The 27,967-nt window shown below is 40.5% G+C and overlaps 3 protein-coding genes across 10 annotated transcripts in view; 2 read left to right on the top strand and 1 right to left on the bottom strand.

The window, feature by feature from the left end:
* Positions 1–27,967, bottom strand: part of LOC138179234 (uncharacterized) — a 210,903-nt gene that overhangs the window by 89,718 nt on the left and 93,218 nt on the right. Inside the window, exon 4 of one of the 8 annotated variants that reach the window (XR_011172974.1) lies at positions 2,836–3,095. The exons of the other annotated variants lie outside the window; for them this stretch is intronic. The gene's annotated coding sequence lies outside the window, so the exon portion shown is untranslated. Of the gene's footprint in view, positions 1–2,835; positions 3,096–27,967 lie in introns of those variants that run through there. 8 annotated transcript variants of the gene reach the window in all.
* On the top strand, positions 11,757–13,617 carry LOC138179083 (uncharacterized). The gene is made up of 2 exons (XM_069111520.1): positions 11,757–11,916; positions 13,027–13,617. The coding sequence occupies exons 1-2, from the start codon at positions 11,794–11,796 to the stop codon at positions 13,615–13,617; spliced, it is 714 nt and encodes a 237-aa protein (XP_068967621.1). The 5' UTR covers positions 11,757–11,793.
* Positions 16,723–17,919, top strand: LOC138179081 (salivary glue protein Sgs-3-like). Its single transcript, XM_069111519.1, has 2 exons — positions 16,723–16,845; positions 17,038–17,919. Exons 1-2 carry the CDS (start codon positions 16,723–16,725, stop codon positions 17,917–17,919), a joined length of 1,005 nt encoding a protein of 334 aa, XP_068967620.1.

Here is a 27,967-nt window from a genome sequence, read left to right as displayed (position 1 = left end):
TTTCCGGAAACAGCCATCTTCCTAGCCACGTTACATCTACTTTTTCACGCGGACAAAACACACGGACACCGCATCGTGGTCGGTGTGGCAAAAACGTTCCCAGCCGGTCGTTCATCGCGCAGAACGATCCTGTCCGTTTTTCAGAACATTTGTCGGCCGGTCACGAAACAGACCCGTCATTTTGTCGCCGGTCGTGTATCAGATCGTGCAACGGACGAGCATTGTATTCTCCTGCACGACTTTGTCCCCGTCGACCGGTGGTAATCGTTTAGTCCTTCCGCAATAGCGCGAATAGATCACGAACGATTATGAGAAACGCACGTTGCCTGTGTCCTGGTGTTAAGTAGGCCGCGAGTCGTAAAATTACAAGGCGCTGTCCCCTGTTTCATCGTAATTTCACGGACTATGGATCGTACTGATAACGGACCTCGTAACGCAGCAACGCGGGTTCGAGACTTAATGAACGGAGTTGCGTCGATGGACGCTTTAATTTTCATGCAACCACGACTCGACCTCGACCCTTTCCTTCTTCCACTTTAGGCGGAGAAAGAGCGGAAAGAACCGCGTGAACGCCTCGCGACAATTGCTCGTTTCCGGTTCGACCGGAGGCTTTGCACTTGGACACGAAGGTTTCGCGAACTTCGTGGCCTTGTGAACTGTCTTCGTCGAAGAATTTTAATCTTTTACGACCCTTTGTTCTTCTCTACGTTGCATTTGTTTTGTCGAAAGTTTGGACTTTTTTTGTGGGGACGTGATCGAGATAATTAAATATATTCGGTATGCTATAGGATGAGTTAAGGCAAAGTTATGTTGAATCAACGACTAAAGATATTTCTTTTAACGAAGAAAAAGAGAGACCACGCCAAAGAAAATGATAAAGTTTCAGTTTGCTTCGGTTTTAGAATGGTACATAGAGCGTTTTAACCTAGAATAAATAATGAGGGAATAATAGATCTCTGATAGTTCGGAACTTTCACTCTCAGAATTTCACACTCGGAAGAATTTTCACTCTCAGAGCGATTAAACTTGGAATTATTAGCTGTTGCAGTGGATTCGCCGGTTGATCGAAAACGTTACGACTGTTGTTGCGAAGCGTGCGTGTTCTGATTCGGAACGAATGAATTCGCGGTCGGTTGTGGACGTTTCGACGAGCAAAGTTTCCAGCACAAGGAAATTTCCAATTCAGCTCGAAAGCCTCGTCACACGGAGATCAGTTAGAAAGTTTACCGATTACGTTTCCATTGCCTTATCAGATATTGGCCTTCCTGAGAGTGCGCAAGTACCTGCTACTTCTGGATTTACGTTCCATCGATTCTATCGACCAAATAAAAAGAGTTCATAAGATACAGATACCTCGTATCTGCGAGATATATCTGAGGATTATTTTGTATAAATAATTAGCTATATCCCAGTCTTTATTTCGTAATCTCAAGTTCTAACTTCAGTCTGACTTAAACAGGTGAAAATACCAGAAACTGTGAAATTAAACAATCCGACAAAATTTTATATAAAAATTTTCACCTCCGCACTATATGTAATATCACTGAAACTCCTAAATTCTTCCAAACAACTTACGACAACCTTTAACAACGATTTTATATAAAACGTGATACGTAGGTACTTTGAACCCTCAAATTTTTCAGCCGACGTAATACTCGCGTGTCACGTTATCCAAAAGTGACAAAGTACCCTCTAGTCCCCCCCCCTCCTTAAAAAAGGGGGAAAGAGAGAAAGGTGAAAAAATCGCGTAGAAACTGGCGGGTAAAATTGCCGGGCGAAGAAATCCTCGACAACACGGAAACACGCAAGAAATTTGATCTGCAAGCTCGGATATTAAACTCGTAGGGGGAGAAAGCGAGAAAGATGAAGAGAGGGTTCGCTACATACGGGACCCCTAGTCAGCTTCAGACGAAAGTCCAAAGATGAGAAAGCATCGCTACCATACGGCGGACCTCTGATATCAAAGGTAGGAAGATAAGAGAGGCTCCTCGTCGAGATTGGCACTCGAGATTGATACACGCGTGCTTGATTTTCGCTTGTTCTTTGAAGAGACTCGCCGGCCGCTCGATGCCTCCACCTTTCCTCTCTGTTCCGTTTTACGAGATATCATTGCAAGGAGCAGGCTGGAGATTGCCCTGAGTCCCTTTCGAATTTCACGGGAATCGCGAGATACTGAATCGTTCGAGCGAGGTAGGAGGAGACTTCTCTGAGTGAAAAAAAAAAATAGAAGAGAATATATAGGAGGAGAGGAAAGAATACAGAGGTAAATACATTCTTGTAGAATATTATTCTTCTAAATTTGTTTTAATCCTTCGATTTTTATAGATTACACATACACAGATTGTTGCATACGCCATCGTTCAATATCATGTAAGAAAATTTGTAGCATGCCGTGACTCGAGAAACGACTTAGATTACTAGTGTCATTGGAAAGGCAAGATGTAAATCTATATAAAAATACGAGGTTAATGGTAATGGAATATAGAAAATGTTTTGTAATTTATAAGAAGAAATAAGACAATAAACTCTTAGAAGCTATTTTATATGAATTGCTATAAAAATTAATCAGATTTCCGTATTGCATCACAATTTGAAATATGTGAATTGACGAGGTGAGAAATTCGTAAGATATAGCATAATGTACTTGTATAGATTAACACTATAGAAATGATTCAGTCGATATTGAAAACTTAAGTATGTCGATATTGGCCGATCTATGTATTGATAAACCAGAAAATGTATCGCTACAGAAATAGTCTCCATTGTGCAAACGATGAATCTTAATATTCGATTCACTTTTGTACAAACTTACAAGATACATTTAAATTTGTCCGACGAATAATAGCATACTATTAACGGAATATTCCGAACACTGTTCCACAATTTAATAATCGCTGAACCTGTCAGACTGTTCAAAACCCTCGGCGACGTCCCCTGGGGTGCAAACACTGGTTCGAGCGCGACCAAACTTTACGTGCTGTTTCCTTGGTGCGTGACCACGCAAGTCTGACCATTTGTATATTAGCTAGCTGCAGGTAGACGGAACCAGCAAGATTTGACAGGGGGCGTTTCCTATCCTAAAACTTCTGAAGACCCTAAAAGAGAAATTTAGTTTAAAGTTCGCTCTTAATGTATTCCTCTTCCCACGTTTACCTCCATAAACCTTCCCAATTCCACGAAACACTAATCGAAGGAACGAATTTTTTTCCACCCACCGTTTCCTACTGCGGACCTTCGTCTAGATCAGAATATTGGAATTCTAGCCACTAACTGCTGTTCTTCGCTAGGAAGCTGGTAAGAAACATAAGAACGTTGACTCGCTTACAGGTAAAAAATATAAGTCAGACTTCTTATCTTTCATAAAAGAGTGATTCTTAAATTCAACGCGTTGTCAGCAGATTTCACATTAAGATTGTCTGCGTGTTTTGTAATTATTACAATCTCATTGACATCTATTTCGTTGACGTCTTTACGATACTGGCAACTTTTGAGCTTTCGAATCTGATCAGTGAATTCGTATCTTGGTTTTCGTCGATGTTTATTTAATCGCAAAAGGAACAAAGTTTTTAAAAACATGATTAGCAATCATTTGAAGAGATTCGATAACCACTATCCTACCAGTACAGTCTAATAAATAAAAAGAATAAAACTTCAAAGAAAGAAAAAGAAAGAAAAAATAGAATTTTCAGTCTCGATATTCAACACCATCTTTCACCATTAAACGAATATATGGAAATTGTCCGTTTGAATGTTGAACACGGTCCAGTTTGGTCTCCCGATTGTTGTTTCAAACGGTATAACAGCGAGTTCCATATTCCATACCTACCCCAGGCAGTGCAGGACATTTCCAAACAGCGTTCGCGGGGAATCGGGGTATATCCAGGTCGCGATTCGACCTCCGGCTCGTACAATTAACGAAACACTTCGTTCAACGACGATTCGCCGACGACCACGATCGCGTGTCTCTGTCCTCCTCTCGCTGCTGTTGAGCATTTTCTGTCGCGATGGCATCGTCGAGAGAACGGCGACGAGCGCACAAAAGCCGCGCAAATTGAACAATGGAATCCACGAAACGAGCGAGAACGATCGGTTTCTGTGAGAGAGCGGCTCAAAGATTCGCCGAGCACTATGCCCCGTGGGGTGCGGCCGCGTAATGCAGAAAAACGTTCGCCACAGAGCGAGACAGCAGTCGATAAAATTGTATCGTCCCAGCGGAGACTACGGCCGATGACCAAACGGAAACCTTTAATCTCACGGATCCAGGTCACCGGTCCCGATGCATCATCCCAACTGCGTTGCGCTGGCGATCATCGATCTTAACCGAACCGCCTCCGTAAGCAGATACGCTTTTTGTCCATTTCGCGGTAATGAAATGGCCGGGTGCACACGGGCGGTGATACGAATGCGGGCTTTTCTCTCGCGTTCACGCTACGCCTGGCCTGCTATCGCTTTTAATTTAGCGCTGCTTACAGAGAACGATGGAGCAAGCTTGGTGTTGGTTTCGAGTGGAAGTTTCGAAATGAAGGATTTCCAATGGAGACTAGCAGACGAGATAAAGTAGAGTTTTTTGATGAGAAAGTTTGTCATATATCGCTCATTCTGATTCTCTATGCGTTTAATCTCTTTGATGCTTTAATACAATCGCTATACCTTATCGATACACGTGTCGATTGAATTATCTCGTTTAGATTCTACAATACGATTTACCTACTCTACTTGTAATGAATAATCTTACGGAAATAAGTAATTTATTTTCGAAGAAGTTTCATAACAGCTTTCTGAAGATAATTCCCCATTTTGATTTTATTTCGACGATATTGTAGCCTTGCCCGAGTTACGGGAGAATTCGGACGAAGCTCAAAGCCAACATTGAAACGCGCCGCTGTTACATGACCGATTCGTTGCTCACTGGGTTCGTATATCGATACATGTACGGTCGCACGTTTAATTCACCGCTTTCATCCGCGGGTAAACATCGAAGCTTGGCGATTTAATTGAATATCAAACAATAACCGAACCGCTCGATTCTATTTTATACCGATAAAAGCGACGCGTGGTCCTTTAAATCTTTGCCAAGTCTGATACGTTAACCCCGCTGCTTCTATTCGGTGGCACAATGTACGTGCATACATGTCCTGGTCCAGAATTTCGTGTAAAAGCACCATCCCGTCTTATAGTTGAGAGATAGCTCGAGATAGAAGAAACATCCGTGTTGAGGCGCTGAATTCGTTTCGTGGAGAAAAGGTAACGGCTATCCGGGGATTTAGAGTAAACCCATTTTCACGGGGAACACCATCGCCCTTTACGCATCGAAATCTAATAATAACCGCATCATATACATATGCATGTGCATCGATTTGCGTTTCCAGGTGAACACACGCGAACTCGTAGCTACGGGGTGTTTCTAAAATATTTGATTCGCATTGAACATCATACTATTTGTTAATAGTTGAAATAGAAAAGAAGCTAACCTTCTTCCTTCATATCAAACAATTCTCTTTCTGTAATATTTCGTGTCTGTCACTGAATTATTTTCATTGTTTCGTGATAAGGATTTTCTTCTAATCTGTCAATGTAAATTAATTTTCCCACGAACAGGGGTTGTTTTCAATTTTAATCGCCTGAATGGCTACGAGATCGTGCAAATAATGGGGAAATTAGCAGAAAATTCGCGAACACCGTGTACACGTGGTTGCGTAGGTACTAGCATTTCCATACGTATATAGTTGCACGGTTAGAACTATTATCGGGGCACTGTGTTGGTTTGGCCAAGGGTCGTGCGGTCACGTGGACCAGATAGCGGTTCACGAATCACTGAACACGAAGCCATTCAACGAGAAACGCTGATGTATAATCTACGATATTTCTCGAAATCACGCGTCTCGCTTACCGACTGGCGAACTTTGTGCACGCACGGGTGGCATGCTCGATGGCTTTCGATAGACCGGGCAGAAATGTGTGGCCTTGAATTGAGGAAAGGAGGAAAGACTACTTCTCTGAACACAAGTCGTCTTCCAAATGGTGGGAAAATCGGGTTACTTCGTCAAAGCTGTTTTTGAAAGGGAAATCATCAGATCGAGTGTTGAGGACAATCTGATTGATTTATTGTGCAAGACTGCATGGAAAAATAAATTGCAAGTATACACGGAGTCCATTAACGACACGGAGATTCAAATTTCCATACATTTTCTTGTTTGCGGATTCTACAAAATAAATATGCGTTATTGATAAAATCGACGTAATTAGAATTTTATTTAATTAGGTTGGATATTTTTGCCTGAAAAATTCGTATGTAAGTATTATCTACCTGTTATTTTTAGGTATAACGATTAATGTTATAGTACTTTAATGCATTTGGTTCTTTCGGCATCCTAGTTCAATTCTATGAAGAAACGAATAAATTGTACAACAAATAATTTATACATACGTATAAAATTAAATGTCGTGTCGTGGTCATAAAGCACTCGCGTGTTTAGTGATCGGAGAAATGGCATCTATCTGTGGTCGTCATCGGGGAAAGAACGTCCCGCGGCCAGGCGATGTAAACGTAACCCGGTACTGAATTAATTATCCTCGCTCGACTCGACCGCAAACACGGCGGACCAATGTTCCCTGATCGATATTCGATATTTGCCACGATGCTGACATGTTTATGGAAACATTCGTGACGAGCGCGTCGTTATACCTGTCCTAATATTCAACGAGGACCCTGAACTTTGAAATTAATCTCCGAAATCGCCAACTACTCGTGCTATGTTTGCCTTAATAAATCCACCAAGTGAATTTCACAATCCAAATAATTCTCTTTCGCCAAAGTTCTCGAATTTCTCTCGAATTCTTCGCGAATCGCACACGCTCAAGAAATTTATCTCCACGTAACGTTTCACGCGATCCTCAGCAACCCTCGCCAGGTCCAATAAACAAAACTCCTTTCCTGGACCCTCACGCACGACTCGGCTGGCTGTCATTAGATTTCCTTACAGGAAGACAGATCCAAAGAGAAGAGGAGAAAGAGGGAGGAACAGCAAAAAACTGGCAGCGATCTAATCCAGCTAGGAACGTGTCTCGAATTTACCTCCCCGTCGATTCGTTCGACGTCAGCGTTGACTTACAATATTTCCCAATTGACCGACCCACTTCGCCGGGAATTACGGATTAGCTTTGACAAATGCGGCCAACGTCGAGAATTCCCGGCATTCGGAAGCAGGAGAAATCATATCGGCTGTAATAATTCTCCGGGCAATGGCAGGGCCGCGAGTTCGAGGCCGGATCGCGTGCGATCCATCTTCCTTCACAGAGAAAAATCAGTTCACGCTCGTTTGTCACCGGCAAGAGTTTTAATTACTAGCAGTGCGGGCGGTAATGATGACGAACGAGCTCGTATCGACGTCATCGGTGAGGTAGAGGGTTGCTCGCGGTGTTGGATCAAAGGTGACTGTTTCGTTTGATGACATCGTTCTACCGGTCGATTCCATTAGATGCTCAATTGAACTGTTTGTTGGTCGTTCGATGAGCTTGTCGGAGTGTCAAAAAAGAATCGAGGTGCAGGGGCATAAATAATTAGACAATTATTTAATTGAGAAATTCAATAACGAACTCTTCGTATAAAGAATCGAAGTTATAGGTAATTAAACAGTTACCTAATTTAGAAATTAGTCGAATGAGAAATTCAATATCGAACTCTTTCTTTCTTCCTACCTTCTGCTCCTTTCCCTTTACCTACGGATCACAGCATTCCGAGTCCTGACGCAGTTAAAGGTGGAGAGTGGAAAAATTGACGATTGGATAGACGATTCGTGGAACGAATCGAGTTCTTTCTGAGGGACAACGTCGAGATTCGACGAACAAAGATCAAGGCGACTCACGTCGCGCGATTATATCACGATTTTCTGTCCTGGGAAAACGTTCGACGTTAAGCCGAAGATTCGTCTGGAAGACACCCTCCGTCCTTTTCATCGCGCCGCACTCCATAATTAAGGGACCGTGCGTGAAACGTGCGTGTCGCTTAATGAAAGAAGAGATCTCGAGGATTTTACCTTCGCCAGGATTGTTCTCGATTCACAACGTGACGATGCTGCGTTCACGGGATTTCCAGGCTGACCCTTGATTCGATCGATGCTTCAAAGGTTACTCTCTTGATTATGGTAGTATAACTTCGTGACGTGACTCCTTCAGTATTTTGGGTTTTTGAATATTCCTCGATTTATTTTAATCCTTTATCCGTAACAATGAGAAAGGATGATACATGGTTTTATTTATAGATTTGAAACATTCAGCCAATACTCCTGTCTAAATATTTCATTTTATTCTTTTTTCCCTATCGTTTATTCTATTCTATTTATATTATTATTTATTGTATCAATTACTCTTTCTTCAATACTCACCACATTAATTTTTCGCACTTTTCTCTTAACGTTCAAGATCTAGGAACAAGTTTAACACCATTTGGAAACCATGCTGATCTAGTCTATAAATTACTACCAAAAGTATAATAGTTTTACCAGTTTTCACGTTTTCTCATTCACATCCTAACAATCTTTCAGAGGATCTTTTTCTAGCACTGCACGGTAGCACACTGGCAAGCAATAGTGTGATGTCACGCGTGTCTCAAAGAAATAGAAGCAGAGATTCTACTTCGATCGAAGTCTCGATCAAAATTCAATTCGATAATTACCGATACCTCCTCGAATTGAAATCGAAGCGTAAAAAATGCACGTGTACTTCTTTACGAGAAGAATAAAACAGAATCACGCTGATCAGAATATACCTGATACGAAACGCCACGTGCATCCTAGTTTTAAAAATTCCACGAAAGCCTGGTGACCGTCTCGCGTCCGTTCGCCTCGCGCAACTAGTCGTAAATATCACTCCGGTCGCGCTGAAAATTTCATGTATGCACACGTGCTCGAGCATTTCCCCCGGTTGTGTGCCGTCCCTCCGTTTTTCACTTTCCTCCGGTCCGGCGGTCATAAAAAACCGCTGACCGATATTATCCACTCTAAGCTGGTTTACCATGTTCCTACGTGTTCTGTCAGCTCTTCACGCCAACAGGCAGCCGCCGGGACTAAAACGAAAAAGCGCAACGGCCCGCGCCACGTCGCGCGTCGCCACGTGACGTGAGTAATTACCTGTACGAGCGTGCATGTACACGCGTGGCTATATACAGGGTTGCCTAAATGCTAGGTATTGCCGAGAGTAGAACAACATCGATTAGAAAAAAAGGAAGACGACTTTATAATCTTCGATAGCTTGCCGCTTGTTAAAAATTTACCGATGGAGTATCATATTTTGACAAATATTCTACTGTATGATTACCTATTTGTAAACATAACGGTGGATATATGTTAAAATCTTCGGTGTTTCGTCGTCTGTATTTTATTGTATAATTTTAGAAATATTTTTTTGTACTCGTAGGAATAGCGACGAAGACCTCAAAATATCCTGAAGACTTTCTGAAGAATTATTTTCGCATATGTCGAATTTTTAAAAATCTCGAAAATAATCTTCGGCATGCTTTCGATCACATGACGATTAAAGATATATTCTCCTTGGTATCGCACAATTTTCTTACCTGTTCTTTATATTTAAAAGATCACAGAAATAATCTCAGCATCTCCGATGTTGCTTTACTCGTACAAAATTTTAGTTTGCCGACAGAAAAGAAGAAACAGAAATACTTTCCCATCATTAACCTACTAATACAAAAGAAATATTTTCTTTCAATAGTAAATACCATTTCTTTCTTTTTTTGTATTTCTGGAAAAATTAGTGACGGTATCGGTAAGTGAGCAAACTTATCGCTTCACCCTGTATATGAGCGATACTCGACTACGCATCGGACTACACCGGCAAGATTTTTAATAGTCGTCAGCCGGAAACTCGACAGATTAATGCGACCCGGCGTAATGAGAAGCAGGCAGAAAATAACCGGGAAAACGTCCAACCCTTTCGTGTTTCACCAGCCAGCTCTTTCCCTACGAAAATGGAAGTGAAACGTGCAATTCTCTAGCTAAGGTAGATTGTACGGTCACTAGCAATGCTAATTAGATTGATCATGTTTGACGTTACAACGATTATCACGAGTAAGGATGAAGCAAACTTAGTAGATAAGCAAATTGATAATCTAATCTATCTACCAATACTGTTGCCGAGTAGCAAATCGATTGAATGAATTTCTTGATCGACAAGTGAGAGAGAGGATATCCTTATCTTTTACTATTTTCGTTTCTCTCTTTTTTATATAAATATATATGTAGGAATGTTACATTATTAGTTTGTAGGTAACAGTATGATTTATACAATATCGTTTGCACGATATTGCAATGATTTTCACGGCATCGATAAATTCAACTCTGACTCTCTTAACTCTTGATACAATATTTTCCATGCTCACTTTTTTCCTAAACATATCTTGGTAACGCTCACAACACTCTTTGAAAACGTCAACATATCTTGACAACGCTAATAAACAATTATCCCTCACGCCACGTTCTTCCCTGATGTCACACTATCCCACATATAAATGTCGGAGATGAAAGAACATCGGGGTCTTTCTTTTGTAATTTTTGGGAAGATCCCCAATACTTTAGTCTGGACTTTTTATTATAGCTGTACTTAAATAATAAAACTTAGAAGTAGTTGTTTATGATTTAATCCGATTATGTTTGCCCGAGATTTATGACAGTAGGCTTGAGCTCGAAGTGACACAACTGGTCGCCAAACGTAACCACAGTCACAGGATGGACGTTTTTACCTAACAGAGCTATGGAGTAGTTGTATAGCTCTCCTTAAAAACAAAGATTGACCCGAGAGGTGGGGAGAAGAATATATAAGGGCAGTTCCACTTGGACAGCAGGATTAGTTCATTCAGACAAGTTTTACTTGAGTCATACGTGTATCACATCGCACTCGTCATCCCGTTGACTGTGGATTAGTTATCGAACCTGAATTCGTTATCATCAACATCTCGACCATCCGATCGCCGCTATTACTTGTAATCTCTTGTAATAACCACATTTGTACCAACAAATATCAGCTATAACCGCGATGGCAAATTCGAGTGGAGGTTCGTCAAACGCCAAAATTCCAAACTTAACCCGACATATATATATATTTATAACGCTTCTTTTAAGGAAGATTTTTATTAGATTTTTATAATTCCATATTTTTCTTTCCAAATTTGTAACCATGTTGGAGTTGACTTGATTGGATTATTTGTCGCGAAGGGAAGAATTTCGTAAGTCTGTCGCGTCACCCCAACATCCACGAAGATCTTGACGATGGTTGACGGAGTTTGACGGGGCTTTCATGCAAATGTACCCGGCCTCCATCAGCTATAGCCGTTCGAAATAGCGTTCTTCGTTAAAGAATCTTCCCCAACCTGTGTCTTTCGAACCCTGCTGACTTGACAGATTACTCACACGCTCGGAAATGTCAGAATAAATTTTCTGTTTGTCATTGTTGCCGTTTATAGGCGGAAAAATTGATTTCATCATAGACAAACAGAGACAGAGAGAACAAATATATCGTGCAAGTCTAATTAAAATCATTATCGTTGTTCAAGTGCCCTTTATCCTCATTCAATGAGATATGTAATCTCAGAAACTTCTTACACCATAAAGGTTGAACGTAAGTTGCGCAAGTTGTTGTCGTGTCTCGGTGATAGTCATCTTTGACTTAACATGGAATGTCCGATCTTTGATTGTCGATAGCGGCAAGTTATATATAAAGGTACCAGTTCTACGACTTTTGAAAAGTCGATCGAACCGATCAATACTGAGGATATTCGTCAAAATGCGCGCTCTCGTTTTTCTCTTCGCCTGTTTATCGCTGTTTGCCTCCGCATGGGGTAACAACTTGATTCTTGGCAGACGTCTGCTTGGTGATGTTCTTGTCGAATCTCGACCCATCTTCGAGGTGAGCAATGACAGTAATAGATTTATATTTAATCTACGTCGAATTAATATCATTCAATTGTGTATTTTCGACCAGTCGCGGGGAGACGTGTTCGCGAGAAAACGCGTCAATGGGAGTCGTAAATTCCCATTACGATTGTAATAATCGACGCCGCGAACAGATCGATCCTCTGATTTCCGTTGAGATAATAGGGGTGGTTGAGGTGTTATAACGCTGCGATTAACGGGGTTATAAATTATGTATTTCCAACAACTTTACACAAGATAGTAACGCCTATGCGTAAGCTGTAAGTGAAGAATAAAAGGATTACTCTTAGATGAGAGAATCAGTGTAGAGATGATGACTGATCTGAAGACAGAGCTCGAGTCCTGGTAGATATGTTGTCGTCGAAGAAGTCTTGAGGTGTTGAGTCTGTTAGAACTGAAAGATAACTGAACTTCCGTTCTCATGTAATTACGGAGGAAAGCTCGATGTGTAGGTATTTTTTGAACGAAGGAAGCGGATTCGTTGTTCACACTTTTCGTTATGAAAAGTAAGGGTAACGATCCGCGATACCCATTGGTTATGGCCAGCGTTAATGAATGAAGATAGGAGAAGGAAGCCTTCTACCAACGTGGCTCATGGGTGACCTTGTTCATGGGAAAACCCAGAATTTTCCATTAGGTAAATGTACGTTCTTCCTCGTTACATAACTATCAGCTTTTTCCGTAGTTTCCGTAGTAAGAGCGCAAAATAAACCTAAGGACTTTTCTAAGGACCATACGTAAATCGAAAACATTTATGGAATTAAGGATTTGCACGTTAAAGATGAGTAGGCGCACCTAAAACTATTTAAGTTAAAAGTCTAAGTTAATGGTGGGTGCTTAGATTTATTGAGGATCTGAATAACGGTCAGCGGACCCTTAGCGGTGAAATAACGAGGGACGTCGCATGGTTTATATCACGCGACGTAACAAATTGTTTATGAGCCGCGATAACTCGAATCGAAACGAGATTTCTAAAATTTGATAGTGATAATAATGATAAAACTGATATTAGTCAGAATAGTACTGCTTTTAACATGAAATACTAATTACTGGAAATTGTAATATATGTATTTTTTACTTTCAGCCACCAGTGCCAGGTGTCAGTCACGTAGCCACGATTGACATAACTGCACCACCCGGCTACGTGATCTCATTCGTCAGTGCAATCAATCGAAATCCGTGGGTAGTAAATATCAGACCTACAAAAGGTTATATTGGACAAGACTCGATAACCTTACTAGCTACTGGAAGACCAAGTTGGGCTCTTGCGATGGAGGTTACCGCTTTCGCTATTCGTTCTAAACACCCTAGTACCACAACAACTAGTACTACTTCGTCAACGACTACGAGCACTCAATCAACCACTACCTCCACCACACCAACGACTACGAGCACTCAATCAACCACTACCTCCACCAAACCAACGACTACGAGTACTCAATCAACCATTACCTCCACCATACCAACGACTACGAGCACTCATTCAACCATTGCCTCCAGCGAACCATCGACTACGGACACTCAATCAACCACTACCACCACCGAACCACCGACTGTGGACACTCAATCAATCAAACCAACGATTAGGAGCACTCAACCACTATCTAGAATCTACCGAACCAACGACTACATAGTGAAACTTCTTGCACCATGGAAGTTGAACACTTACGAATGATATATTTCAAAAATCATATACAGAGCATAGAAAATATAAAGATCGTAAATTTTTAACAGTAGCATAAAAAGACTTAAATAAAATAAGAAGCAAGATGACAACAGTGCGATTAATATTTTACCATACTTTATTTCCTTTAATCCGAAGTCCTGGTATTTCCGATTCAACGTGAAATTCAGCTAGATATTTGTCACTATGTATCGTCGAACAACGAGTACGTTGAATACACGAAAACCGATTACTAGAGATAGAAGGACGCCTGGTAACGCTGGGAAATACGGTACCGCGACTTCTGGTGTACACAAATTATTTTTCTTTCATACGGCTACACAATTCCGTTTTGTAGAGCGGCCGAGCGGTGCACTTTAATTTCTCCAGAGATTTATGCAAGCCCGACCGCTTTGAGCCCGTGTGCCACGCGTAATAACGGGGATGCGTGTACGACCTGCAACATCGGTTACACGTTTCCCGTGCTTTCACAGAGCCAAAATGTCAGCGGTCTTAATGCCCTCACCAGGAAGATTTACGGGGACAGACCCGCTTCCGCTTTTCTTGCATTTGTTTCTGCTTCTGTTCGATTATTTTTCAAAAGGGTGAGAATTTCCTTAGAAAGCCATGTTTTCCGCACGATGAATATTAATCGTTGTGTCGTCGACAAATTTGAAACTTTAAAGAATCCTTTTTGTTTTTTGTTTCTGTCACGTTTCGTTTAGAATGCCATTTTTTATGTATCTTTTAGGATTTTTTTCGAAGTAACTGTGTGGTTTGTTTGTATCAGATTTTGCGCACACATTCAGTAATAATCCGAGAACATCCAGCATTATTTTTAAGTGAAACTAATTAAAATTGCGTCAGTTATATGCCGTTATGTAACTGAAATTTAAATAATGAAATTTAAATAATGAAATTTACTGCTATCCAAAAGATATCTAAACAATGCCAGTCTAGACCGAAATACCTACTTTTTAAAACACACTTTTCACTGCAATTACTCGTAGCGATCACTAGCACATTTAAAAATTGAACTATGCGCTAAATATGTAGTAGGTGCACAACTGCTTTTACACTAATGAAACGATATTTTGATTTGTTCTGCAATTGGAAAATGTGATATAGCTCGATGTAAATGTATTAGTTGTTAGGTGAGAGGATGATTTACTTCAGGTAACGCTTCTAATTGTACAAAAAAAATTAGGTAGCATTTCCAGAACGAAAACTTAATCGAACCGAATATCTAATAGAGATAAGATTAAAATTAATCGAGTAATCCGAATTCATAGATGAGATCCTTGACGATTATTTTATCACTTGGTTGATTATTTGTTTGATTATTTTATCATATTACTTCTACTGATTGTCATTCACACTTCTAAGTACGTATAGGATTGATTTTCTGTTTTGTCATTTATTTTTTTTTTTTTTTTTAATAAATTTCACGACATAAGGGAAACCCAAAGTTTGTGCGAGATAACGTTAAAAAATTCTTCAAGTCACGTCCTCGTAGTATGGGTGCAACTAATTAATGCCTAGTTAAGGAGCACAGCCTTAGTTAACCGCTGAAAAGATCAGCGGAACGCTACCAATCGGTCGCTGTTTGCCGAAAAGGACGTCGTGAATACAAATTCTAAGCATAGCGTTAGAACTGAATTTTAAGAAGCGACTCGTAAACGGAAGTTTGTCGAAGAAATAAACAAAATGCGTTCACGTTGATCGATTTCCGTTCGATCATTTGGAAATTACTAAACGCGTATTCGTTCTCTTTGTACGCGGCGGAAAAGTCGATAACAAAATTTGATTCCCAAACAAATTGTGGCTTTAGAATATTTTACATTTTTGTTACGCTAAAATTACTGAAAATTACGAATTCCAGAGTTTCTTCCTTTGCAAATGAGGAGTTCCCCGGGGGAAATATATCCAAAATGAAATGATGGATTAAGTAAATTATCAGATATATTGTATTAAATTGAAGTTAAGATATACTGAACTGTATTAAAATTTAGATCTACTTCTTAGATATTAGCTGCGTTTCAACTGATAATTTGTAATAGTTAAAGTATTGAAAATATCACTTATAATCAGAGGAGATCGTAAGGCAATGAGAGAGAATGAGAGAGAATTAATTATCGCGAAAAGTAAGAGCTATAAGTGATCTGCGATAAAAAAAAGCAGGATGTATGTATCTCACGTATTGTTTCCGTATCAGTGATCGATCATTTTGACAAGGCTCTATTAATTAGATTCCACGCGTGTCAAAATATTCCATTTAAGTTACATACTTTATGTAATTTCGAATATCGCTTTTCACTTATATTGTTTTTCTCTCTTTTTTGGTATTCTTTAACTACGATAAGCAGGATATGTGGCCTTGTCATCTTTTGATGTCACAACCTCAAAAGTGACTCTTAATTCATTGCAAATTTCACCATATATCGCATATATTTTGGCTTACTAGATCCCCCAATAAGTTTACAATGAACAATACTAGGACGATGAGTCTCCGTGTTTGCCTCTGGAGATAAAAATCGCACATCATGTTGCATAAGCTTAGCTGTGACTTTTGCGTTAATCCAAAAACAAATTTTCCACTTTTTCTGTTGTAAATTATATCTTCTTTTGTGATTAAACAAAGCCGAATTTCAATCAAACATGACAAAAGATAAATATATAAGTATAGGTAAACCCGGGGTTAATATTTTAAGTAAAGGAAACCTTTGGACAAAAAAATCTACCTTTGCCTTTTTCCATTTCCTACTTCTATCTGTTTTTCTTTTCTTCCAGGTGAAAAAATATCGGCATTGCTATCCTTTATTGTACAAAAAGTATATACAAAGATAGCAGGACGAAGTGCAACGAAAAGAAAGAAGAAGATCGTTACAGGTATCAGTCACCTTCGAAAAGTGTCCGATGAAACAATGATAAGCAAATATCGTTACGTAAATTGTTATCACGATTCAGCGATATATCTTTACTTAACACGGATTGTCCGATCTTCGAGGAACTGTCTTCGACTGTTGATAAGGGGGAACTATATATGATGTCGTCGCCAGTTTTACGGCAGATTTAAGAAGTCGATCGAACTGATCAATACCGAAGATAATCGTCAAGATGCGTACCTTCGTTTTTCTCTTCGCCTGTTTATCGCTGATTGCCTCCGCATGGGGTAACAACTTGATACTTGGCATACGTATGTCTGGTGATGTTCTTGTCCAATCTCGACCCATTTTTAAGGTGAGCAATGACAGTGATAGATTTATATTTAATCCACGTCTAATTAATATCATTCATTTGTATTTAAGCTGCGGTAACTCGAATCGAAACAAGATTTTTAAAATCTAAAACTGATATTAGTCAGAATGATACTGCTTTTAACATGAAATATTAATTACTGGAAATTGTAATATATGTATTTTTTATTTTCAGCCGCCAGTGCCAGGTGTCAGTCACACAGTCACGATTGACGTAACTGCGCCACCCAACTACGTAATCTCATTCGTCAGTGTAATCAACTTGAATTCGAAGGTAATAAACGTCGTTCCTATAAAAGGTTATATTGGAGAACAGTCGATCGTCCTGTTGGGCATTGGAAAACCAGGTTGGCCTCTTCTGATGGAGGTTATCGCTTACGCTTTTCCTTCTCGAGACGCGAGCAATTCCACAACTAGTAATACTCCGTTAACAACCACTACTGAACCAACCACTACTGAACCAACCACTACTGAACCAACCACTACTGAACCAATCACTATTGAACCATCCAGCACTGGATCAACCACTACTGAACCATCCAGCACTGGATCAACCACTACAGAACCAACCACTACTGAACCAACCACTACTGAACCAACCACTACTGAACCAACCAGCACTGAACCATCCAGCACTGGATCAACCACTACTGAACCAACCAGCACTGAATCAACCACTACTGAACCAAGCAGCATTGGATCTAGTACCACTGGACCAATCGGCACTAAACCATCCAGCACTGAATCAACCACTACTGAACCAACCAGCACTGAATCAACCACTACTGAACCAAGCATCATTGGATCTAGCACCACTGGACCAATCAGCACTGAACCACCCAGCACTGGATCAACCACTACTGAGCCAACCAGCACTGAACCATCCAGCACTGGATCAACCACTACTGAACCAACCAGCACTGAATCAACCACTACTGAACCAAGCAGCATTGGATCTAGCACCACTGGACCAATCAGCACTGAACCACCCAGCACTGGATCAATCAGCACTAGACCAACCACTTCCAAATCAACTACCCCTATACTAACCATATAACCAGCGAGCTATAACACCAAACCAACAAATATCTCCACAACTGGACCTACTATTCCATTTACATTGGCATCCTGATAAAATATCTGTACCAATACTTGCTGCAGTGTGATGGAAAAGTTCTACATTGAATCTTGACACGCGACAATAAGCGGGACAATGAAAATTAGCAGTTAGCTGCTAGGATTTTCAATTTTTTGTTAATGTGTTCCGTACATTTTTCAATTTCGTGTCAGCCAAGCAATGTTCGTATTAACGATCTGATAAAAGTGTTTATATAACATTTTAATATTCTATTCCCAGCTTTGTAATTATTTAATAATAAGCCACATAATTATTTAATTCTGTCAATTGATAAAGATTCCATATATTTAAATAAATTACAATTAATTAAATAAATTGTAATTATTTTATCAACTTCAACATTCTATCAACAAGGCCAGTAATTAATATTTTATTCTAAACTTCTTACAATATACTAACTTCCCATTAGATAACATCAACGATGTTGATCTACGATTTATTGAAATGCAAACGATTCGCATTTCGCAAATTCTATCTTTCGATCAACTCTATCTTCTTAGTACTTAACTGCAAACTTCGCTTAGTTGGTCTATAGTAACTTTTCATTATATCACGTCTAGGATGTTGACGTACGATTCGTTGAAATGCAAAGGATCCACATTTCGCTTATCGACCGTTCCTAATCTCGAGCAATTGCGATGTAGCTAGCGAGAACCTGCTATTTAGTTACCCTTTTGCTGAACGTTTCTCCGGCCCTCTAGGGAATAAATTAGAATTCCCACGGGCGAGCTTGTGAACGCGCGGGACAACATCGTCCTGTTCCTCCTCGTTGTCATCGCTTACGTATTTTCTCAGCTACCATTGATTCCGTGACGGAGGTGTAATTCGGCGGCGCTTGAAAATTCGAAGCACAGACGTTTCGTTGCTAACGCGTTTCCAGGAAACTCGCTTGCTGGCCCGATGCTTTAAGGCTGCATCGCACGTAAGCCACCACCGTTACTTGATTCGCTTCATCATCCGGCGTAGTTCTCGTAGAAGCGTCTTTTCCCATTTTCCATTTCTTTTTTCCACCTTTCTACCCCGCCTGTAGTCTATGTTACCCTTCACGCGAAGCGTTTTCGCGCACGAAAACTCGAAGCCACGTTCGTGAAAATTGTACTCCAATTTGGTAAAATCCGATTTGTATGGATGACCGGGATCGCGATATCGAGAACGTTGGCTATCGAGCTGGCCGGTCGGCCGGCCATCCTGGAATTTTTATAGCATTTACGGAGATGAAGCGGCTACCTAATCGACTCTTTTGAAAAATTAATTCCTCCACGATACCGCCCTCCTCTTTGTTAAATATTTCACCAGGAATCGCGGCCGCTTCCACGATGCCGGATAAATATCGCGATCTATCGAACTGCCCGGCGTAAAATGTTCGTTCTATTTTGATTGGAGAGAAACGATTCGAATAAATGATTCACTATCTCCAGGAAAAGTATTTCTATATTTTCGCCAGTTTATTGTAGAGAACAGGTTTCGTGGTTAGAATCGAGATTGGCAAAATTCTTAGTCCAATAGATTATTCTAATCATTTCTATATTGATGACGTTTTTACGAAGTCCAGGTATCCAATACATCGAAAAACGAATGTCACGTACATATTTTGATGACTCATTTATCAGAAGAGGATCGTATAAATAATCAGAAATTCCAAGGTAAATTCTAAGAGATAATCTTTTAATCGCAGCTTATGAGCGCGCATGTACAAAGATCGCAGAAAACATGATAAGGAACTTCAAAATTCGACGACAGTGGCAACAAGTTTTTCGTGTCAGATCAAGCAGTTAGTAAAAACAACTCTAATTGTAAAATTTGGACAATTGCGAATCGACATAGCAACAAACTATATGGTAACATACGTTAGAAAGACACGCTCGAGAAAATAATTACAGCTACTCTTCACGCGCCATCCAAACTCCTCGCCCATTTTTCAAGCGTTCAACGTTAATCCTGGTGTGTCTAGTCGAAACTTTGCCGCGTCTCCGACTATGAAGGCAGAACAGGAAGCAGTCGGAAAAACAGGATCGCGGGGATTACAGCGTGGTTATTACGTCGCGAGCCAGCAGCTTCGTATAACTCTCCGGAACCTCACTCGTAAACTTTCATTTCCGAGCGGTGAAGGACGGCGCAATTAAAGGGCTGCCGCGAATTTCTCTGTGGGTCCTGTCCAACTTCCGGTTTCTCGCGTTACGAGGCGAGAATCCAATCGATTCTCGTTTCGCTCTTTCGTTGCTCGTTCGACGATGAAAAATCGTGACGAGAGGGGAACGAAGAGGGAGAAGAGAGAAAAAAGACGAGGAAGAGAGGGGAATCGTTGTGGCGAAGGGCATTGCGACGCCGCCACAGCAACAAGTGAGAGTCGAAGAGTTATTGGACCCAAAAGCCTGTAATAATGGCCGGCGCGGAATCGAGCGGAATCGTTTTATTCCGGCGCATCCAGATCGGAGAAAGTCAATACAAAGGAGGGTCCGATCGACTGGAAAATCGCTGTATCGCGATTACTCTTCATTTTTCCCTTGCTTATTTTTCTACTTTTTCCCCGTAGAATTAATATCGTCGGGGACGAGTTTATGAAAGTTGGAAAATGCATTAGTTTGTATTATTTTGAAACAAATGATGCGTGTTCGTGAATTGGAAAGTTCATAAAAAATGATATCAACTTGGTATTTCAGGGATTCGTATATGGCAGAGCGTTTGAAGTTAACGCAGATGTTACGTATTTTTTAAAAAGTTTGAATAATAGTGTGATCGTGCTATAGGAATGTAAAGATAATCATTCGATAATCACACTAATGATACGTAACGTTGCGATTGTCACGTAAAAAAAATGACAGGAAAATGACAATAAAAAAATGTTAGGTTCTTGAACCAGAGTTCGAGATACCTTTATTCTATAATAAGATTACAAGTTTGCGATTAGACCATTACCGAAAGACTGAAGCCTCGATCAAGACCCAGCCCTTCTAGATGTTCGTTTATCTTATGCCCACGTGCCGAATTCATATTCCTTTGTTTTGGGAGTTGGTGTCGTGTGCAAGGCGGTTCAGGTTTCCTGAGTCGGTTGTAGATATTCGTTGACGTTACACGATCAACGATTTTCTATCGATAATCAGTGGCAACGTAAACGAATGTTCGCTTTAACAAGGGTTTAATAACGTGAAATTTCCATCACTTCATGCTATGATTTCAGATTTCATCGGTTATCGAATTTACTTCTAAATTTCGCTTCGATTTTTGATGTATACTGATTATGGACACGTGATTAGTTAATCTCATAGTTGAGAGTAATGTATTATCTATATTTAATCGATGATGATTATTTGTAAATGAAATTTTAGATGACTGTAATTTTACGAATAATTAGAGGTTAGTGTATAAACGGGCTAAATTGAATATAACATCGATAACACAAGCCGTTGCTATACTTTTAAACCCTCGCTTTGTGATATAATTCAATTATGCGTCGATTAAAAACGAACTATCTCTTTGATTTCGTCATAAACCATCGATATTGTCTCACCTTTAATTTATTTTTTCTATTAACTTTTAATGAAATAAATTCATGTTCCCGGTTCTCAAATAAATTATTTACCTTTTCATTAAAAAGTGAAAACAAATATTTCAACGTCTTTTTAAAAAATCACAGGACATTCGATTAAATACGAAATACAATCAAGATCAAACTTCACGCGTGTAGTTAGTGATACGTACGTATGAGATAAAAGAAATGAAACGACGAGGCTAATGCAAGAGATCAGCAGCCTTGAATGATCAAAGTCTTCGACGTCGATCGCGATTCTTCAATATCTGTCATGTCCCCTTCCTCTCCGTTTCGCGTCCAGGATACACCGCAACAATTCGGCGAGTGGCTCGTGCAACCGGCATATTTCTAACGCATTAATATGCCAGGCACGAAACTTTTAGCAACGCCATACACCTCGAGTTATTTTCTTCGTGAATGTTTCGTATCGATGCATCGCATGCAAAGCCTTCGCGATTCGTCTTCTTCGCGCCCTGTGGTTTGTAACTTTTTCATACACCGGAAGTCTTTGTATTTTTGGTGGTATCATTGTTTTTCTAATTCATCAATGGGACCAGAAGTTTCGAAGATATCGGAAGTCTTCAGAGTTTTTATTTTAATATTAGAATTGACAGAGCAGATAAAACGTAATTTTTTGGAGATCCGTGATTTTTCTAATTTTCTAGACAGATTGTATAGATTTTAAGATAATATGTGATCTTTCGTAAAATATCATTTCTCCCGCCATATTTTGTAACTGTTCATAGAAATTTGCATAGATCGCAGGTATTACAGCGATTTACTAATACATTATATATTTTTCTATATATCTCTTGTTTCGATTTCTTTGATGAAAGGTTTTCATTTTAGGTATTCGTAGCTCCAGCGTCAAAAGCCAATTTTTCACTTTCAGTTTGTTTCTTCTATGCTTGCTCCACTTTTTCTCCCTTTTTCTGGTATTGGGATCGAGAGATCTATGGGCAGATGGATCGAAAATTGATTTTTCAAACGCTTTCCTGTGGACGAACGCGAGACACCGAACCCTCGTGTTTATTTTAATTTCCGGAAAATCGTGCGAGCTTTTCCGTTCCCCGACCCTATCGGATCGTTTAATTAAACGAGCCGTAGATAATGCCGTTATCGGGACGGATTTCAGGCAATTGCGCGATGCTTCGACGAATTTCTCTCTAGCGTTTATTTTTCTTTGTTATTTGAAAAAAAGGAAATTGCTTTATACGTAGTATTCGATTCGTAAACCACGTAAATCCCAAGATACCTTTCACACCTGTGCAATGTCTTACATTTATAACAATCCCTATAATTCCGTCAACAGTTACATGTTTTATATTTCCATCAATATGCATAATTCTTCTCTCAAACTATCTTACAATTTTTATTTAAGCCTCGACGTATATAGCGTAAAAGAGAAAACTGTATCATTTCTCAAATAGAGAAAGAAAAAAGGAGGAGAGGAATCGAACGTTAACGCGAAGAATTCCATTCGGTTGGCCGCCGTTAATCTCACTCAGTCTATTCCGCGATCGTTCGGTCTATTTCGTCGATGTGGAAAAAGCGTTGGCGATCGGTAACAGAATTTCAGCAGGAAGGTGTTGTAGAATCGCGTGGATAACACGGGACGTTCCATGCTGGAAGCTCGGTCCACCGCCCTCGGTTCGCTGATCCGAGAGATTTTAATTATTAGCGTCGAATGCGTCTCATGCCAGTGTACGCATCAAGTCGAATGTAATGATAAAATTATACGAAACGTTGTTCGATCGACAGGATTAATTATCGGGCGTGTAACACGCGAGCAAAAGGGCAAAAACCGTGTCTCGGCGAGAGAATAACGTTTAATTGACACGTAACGCGTTTACTTTTACTTCCGATCTATTTTCATTTTCTTTTCCACTTTTTTCCTCGTCAACGACACGGATCGTGATTAACGCGCGACGAGGGATCGTTTTTTTTCGTGGAAAAACGAAAACGCCGCCACGATGAATCGACGGTGTCCGATTCAACGACCTCGCCAGGATCCGTGAAAAAATCCTAGGCGTCCAGGTTTTTCCCGGAGAACACACAGACATCGAGGTATTCGATGTAAATGCTCGCGCCACGTCGCAGCACCATAAAGTATTAAAAGAGCAGAGCGCGAGATATCAGGGCTGGGGCTTTTCTTCGAAAGCCCCTATTGAAAGCCCAGCCCACTGCGTCGCGGCAACGGCATTCGCGACCCGCTTACCGATTCCATACTTTAACCGCATAAATCTCATTTAATAAATGTACACGCGTATACACGGCGTGCATCAGGTCACGGTACGCAAGCCGCGCCAAACATTTATCATTCAAAGTCGTCGTATCGGAGCCACCTGAAAGAGACCCAGAAGATATCCTGCGCGAACGGACTTGGCCAACCAGCTTCTTGGTTTCCACTCCTTTTTGAGCAAACCAACCGTGAAATGTTAATGGAACGTGACGTTTTAGTATGGGAATCGTCAGTCAGAGTTGGCTATATGGAAATCCAGTGCAAAATATGTCGATCGAATTGCAACAAAAATACCGATGCACTATACAAGTTTTATCTAGTATCTTCAGTTATGTGCAAAAGGAGTGCAAAGTAACAAACGAGTTCCTATTCTCTTTTATCTAATTACAAAATGTATTTACTTTCTAACCACAGAAGCAACGGTAAAGTATTTTTAACTCGTCTTAACATAAAATATACCACTTTGCCACAAAAATTGTCTAGCATTTTCTCTTATTAAAAATGGTCTCCTCATAGACTACACGAAGGCCTGCAGGTTAACTGGAAATAATAACGAAAGATGGAGAAAAATAAGAATCAGCAGCAAGCGAATATATCCAGAATCCAATCATCAAAAGAGTCTTAGAGAAATCATATTCACCCCTGCTATCCTTCTACTCATCCCTACTTCTATCCGTCATTTCCTACAGATACATCAGTCTTCGGGTTTCTTCAAATCATCCGCATAAACCACTTCGCACTAAGAATATCGATTGCCTGACAATATCTGAAGAGCTCTACACATGTGCATACTCGTATACGTCTGCAGGATTCTGTTGGTACGCATCGAGTAGGCGATTCCAGCAACACATTTAGCCACTTTATTACGCTAATTGAGCCGTTGCTGGCAGTTACGAAATTCCAAAATAAGGGTTTTCGGCTCGTGGCCGAGCTGGCTGATAGCGGCCTCGGCCTTCCCCTTCACCTCGCGCGCAGTTGTACTTCGCTCACTCGGCTTTACTAACGTGCATACGCCGTGTAATTTCACGCTTACGAACATGCACGCGTTTTGCATATTCGCTGTCGCGTTGCTCTGAAATACGACGGAGATCGAGCGTGGTGTCGCGTACTCGCGTCAACTTGCACGACTGCTATACCCCACGAGCAATACGTCATCGGAAAGGAATACATCACGCCGAGAGGAAACAGACGATTTTCTACGAAGCTATTGCCAGATGAATTAATTTCCGAGAATTAGTTCGTGAAATCTTAGGTGGAAGACCTTAATAGGAATTCTGATGGCAAATTTTTTGTTGGTATAGGTTAAGGGTTTGTAGACGTAGAACAAAAACGATAACATGTAGAGGGATGTATAAGATACAAATGGAGAAAATATTTCGTTATACTCTTCAATCTTCAACATATTAATCACGAGGAAGAATGAACCGATCGTTTGTCTGGAGAAAATTTTCTGGAAAGAAGATATGTCTCATTTACAGCTAATTATGGTATCTTCCTCTATTGATAGAAAATAGAAACGATTGACTTGAAATTCTTAATAAAATTTTCTGAACAGCAAGTCGAAATTTAAAGTATCATTTTCTGTACTTATTTTATACTTTAAACGCTGTGTTCGAACCACTTTTTAGCGTTGTTATATACGACTATTCTAAATAAAGAATCTGAGAAAATTCTCTTTATAGTTATTTTTCTCGACAATTCTCGAGATATTTCGTCCCTCGGATATGACGTCCGATAATAACACTCTTTCATCGAAAGTAACCCTCGAATTTTCCACGCGTGTCGATCGCCAGACCAGCGAGTTTTTCTTTATCGTCGAAACTTGCGTCCTTCGGGAGCGGGTGGCCGTAATAAAAAAGTTGCTACTTTTGGATGGAATCTTACGCGACTTCTCAACTTTTTGCTACGACTCTTTTCCAAAGGGACCGCCACTCGTTATCCCAATATCGCCTATTTTCCTCCTTCCTCCCTCGTAAATCATCTTTCTCCTAACAACGTCGCTCTCAAACATTTGGAATCTACTGCTCTTAAATTACTTTGCAAAACATTTCTCGAAAAACAAGATTAGCATTCTAAAAAAATGATACCGATTTCCTGCGTCTTCGGTTTTGCTGAAAGAAATTAAATTTGCAGCTAAAAAGCAAGGCAAAATATTCCTCGAAACTTTGTCGACTTATTTACGACAACACAAATGTTTGCGCGGTTCGTTGGTTTGCTTGAAATTCCATGTTCGCTCCAGTCGTCGCATTAAACTTTCTATTTTCGAACTCGCGTTTCCCCGTGCTATTCCCGCGGTTCGATCGAACGGGTTTCTTTTCGCTTCTCTTAATTGAAGCCTTTCCGACGATGGGAAACAGGGAGAACGTGGTAGAGGAAGATAGAGAGTGATGGAGAGCAGGAAAGTCGAATAGCGCGACCCTCTCGACTTCTTACCTCGTCGATGGGGCACGGGTAAAGCGTTTTAACGTTAATTTTCAGCCGGTAATTTTTGCTCTCTGAAGCAGGTGATAAAATGGCGAAACTTGAAGATATTTACCGTGTCGCCGCGTCCCGAAAGTCGAACACACTTCGCGCTCCAAAAACTTCTGAGCGGACGTGTTTCGCGTAAACTTGGCTGATTCGTTGCGAGATAATTTTATTTTATTTTTTTAATTTTTTATTTAGAATTTTCGGGGTAACGTGTGTATGCCGGTTGCAACACAGTATCGCGTTAATGTAATTATAGAGAAATCACAGAGAGATCAAAAAGTGAACAGTCGGAATTAGACTGGCGCCGAGTCAAAGCATTCCCGGAGACCGAGAAAGGATCTCGCGGTAGCTTGCGGAGTCAAAGAGTACATCAGAGGATTATGCGGTATAATGTATAAAGAGAGCGTATAATTAAACATTATCGTTGTGTGTTGCCGCTTACTTTTTCGAGATACGAAAACATCCCGTGCACGCTTCCGATGTATGCATTTCATTATCCTTTGGCTTGTTCGAGCCACTGTGGGATTCTTGGAAAGGACACAGGACACGTCTAAATCCTTCCTTCGCATCCTTCGCTTCGTGCTTGATGATACATTATACGGTATGAATATTCTTGTGCGTTATACAGGCTAGTTCAAAGTTAGTAGACGAATTTCGATAAAGGATATTTTCCTACGATCTCCTACATAATTTTCTCCTTCTTCGGAATCTAAATATTATCTGTTTTTTAATCATGCAGGACATTGACTTAAATGTTCAAATCGAATCTTCAATTTTTAATCACAACTTCGCCAATATTTAAGCACAGTGGAACTTCGTTTATACAAACTTATCGGAGAAAAAGCTGTTTATATAATAAGAATTCACTGATTCCTCTCCTCTGTCCATAATTTTTCGTGCACACGATGCTGCCTCATGTACAAACAAACAGATTCAGTCGCCTCGATTCAGACAGCAGACGACTTGAGACACGAGTTCGTTGAATCCACTACCAACTAAACATTTGTTCGACTAAACGAAATTTCCCCACACAAAAATCTTGTATTTTTCAATCGCAACAAAGAAGAAACGATCTTTGTCCAGCAACCGGATTTAACCTTCAATCGTCGTAGTATTCAACAAAATTTCCTCATTTTCGATTAGCCATCGATGGTGCAGCATCCATTTGTCGTGGCACATCAAAATCACGCTCGTATCATCACGAGACGTCTCGTGCGTCTCGGAATTCACGAGCTGTGCTTGCCAGGCCGGATGCGAGAGAGCTGCTCTCGAAGGTCCGGCGTTTCGCTCGGCTCTTCTCGCTTCTTTCTTGCGGTTTTCTTTCTGACCTTACGGAACAGCCACGGGGCTGCGAAGATCGTTAACTAAAGTGGGTAATCATACCCACCGGTTTCACGCCGCGGCCATTCAGCCGCCTCATCTACAGGGTGGCTAAGTTAAACGATGCCTACGTCCCATTTCGCTCGAGTTTTCCGCGACCAAACCACGATCACCGCTAGCCACAATCCAGGAACTCGTACACGCTTGTCGAATAGCACTGTTTTCGAGGCAGTAGAAAATTCTCGACGCCGCCAGCGGCGTAGGATCCTCGTGGTAATGACGTGAACAGAAACGATTTGCAAGGGAACCATCTACGAGTGTTACTTTGCTGGTTCTGCGGACGCAAAGTATCGTCGGTTCCAGGTACAGGAGATTGTTTTAGAAGCTAATGGAGCGGCGTTTCAATT

The sequence above is a fragment of the Bombus flavifrons genome, chromosome 4, assembly GCF_040668555.2.
Source record: "Bombus flavifrons isolate JBK064 chromosome 4, iyBomFlav1_principal, whole genome shotgun sequence".
NCBI lineage: Eukaryota > Metazoa > Arthropoda > Insecta > Hymenoptera > Apidae > Bombus > Bombus flavifrons.
This window is presented reverse-complemented; position numbering and strand designations above follow the sequence as displayed.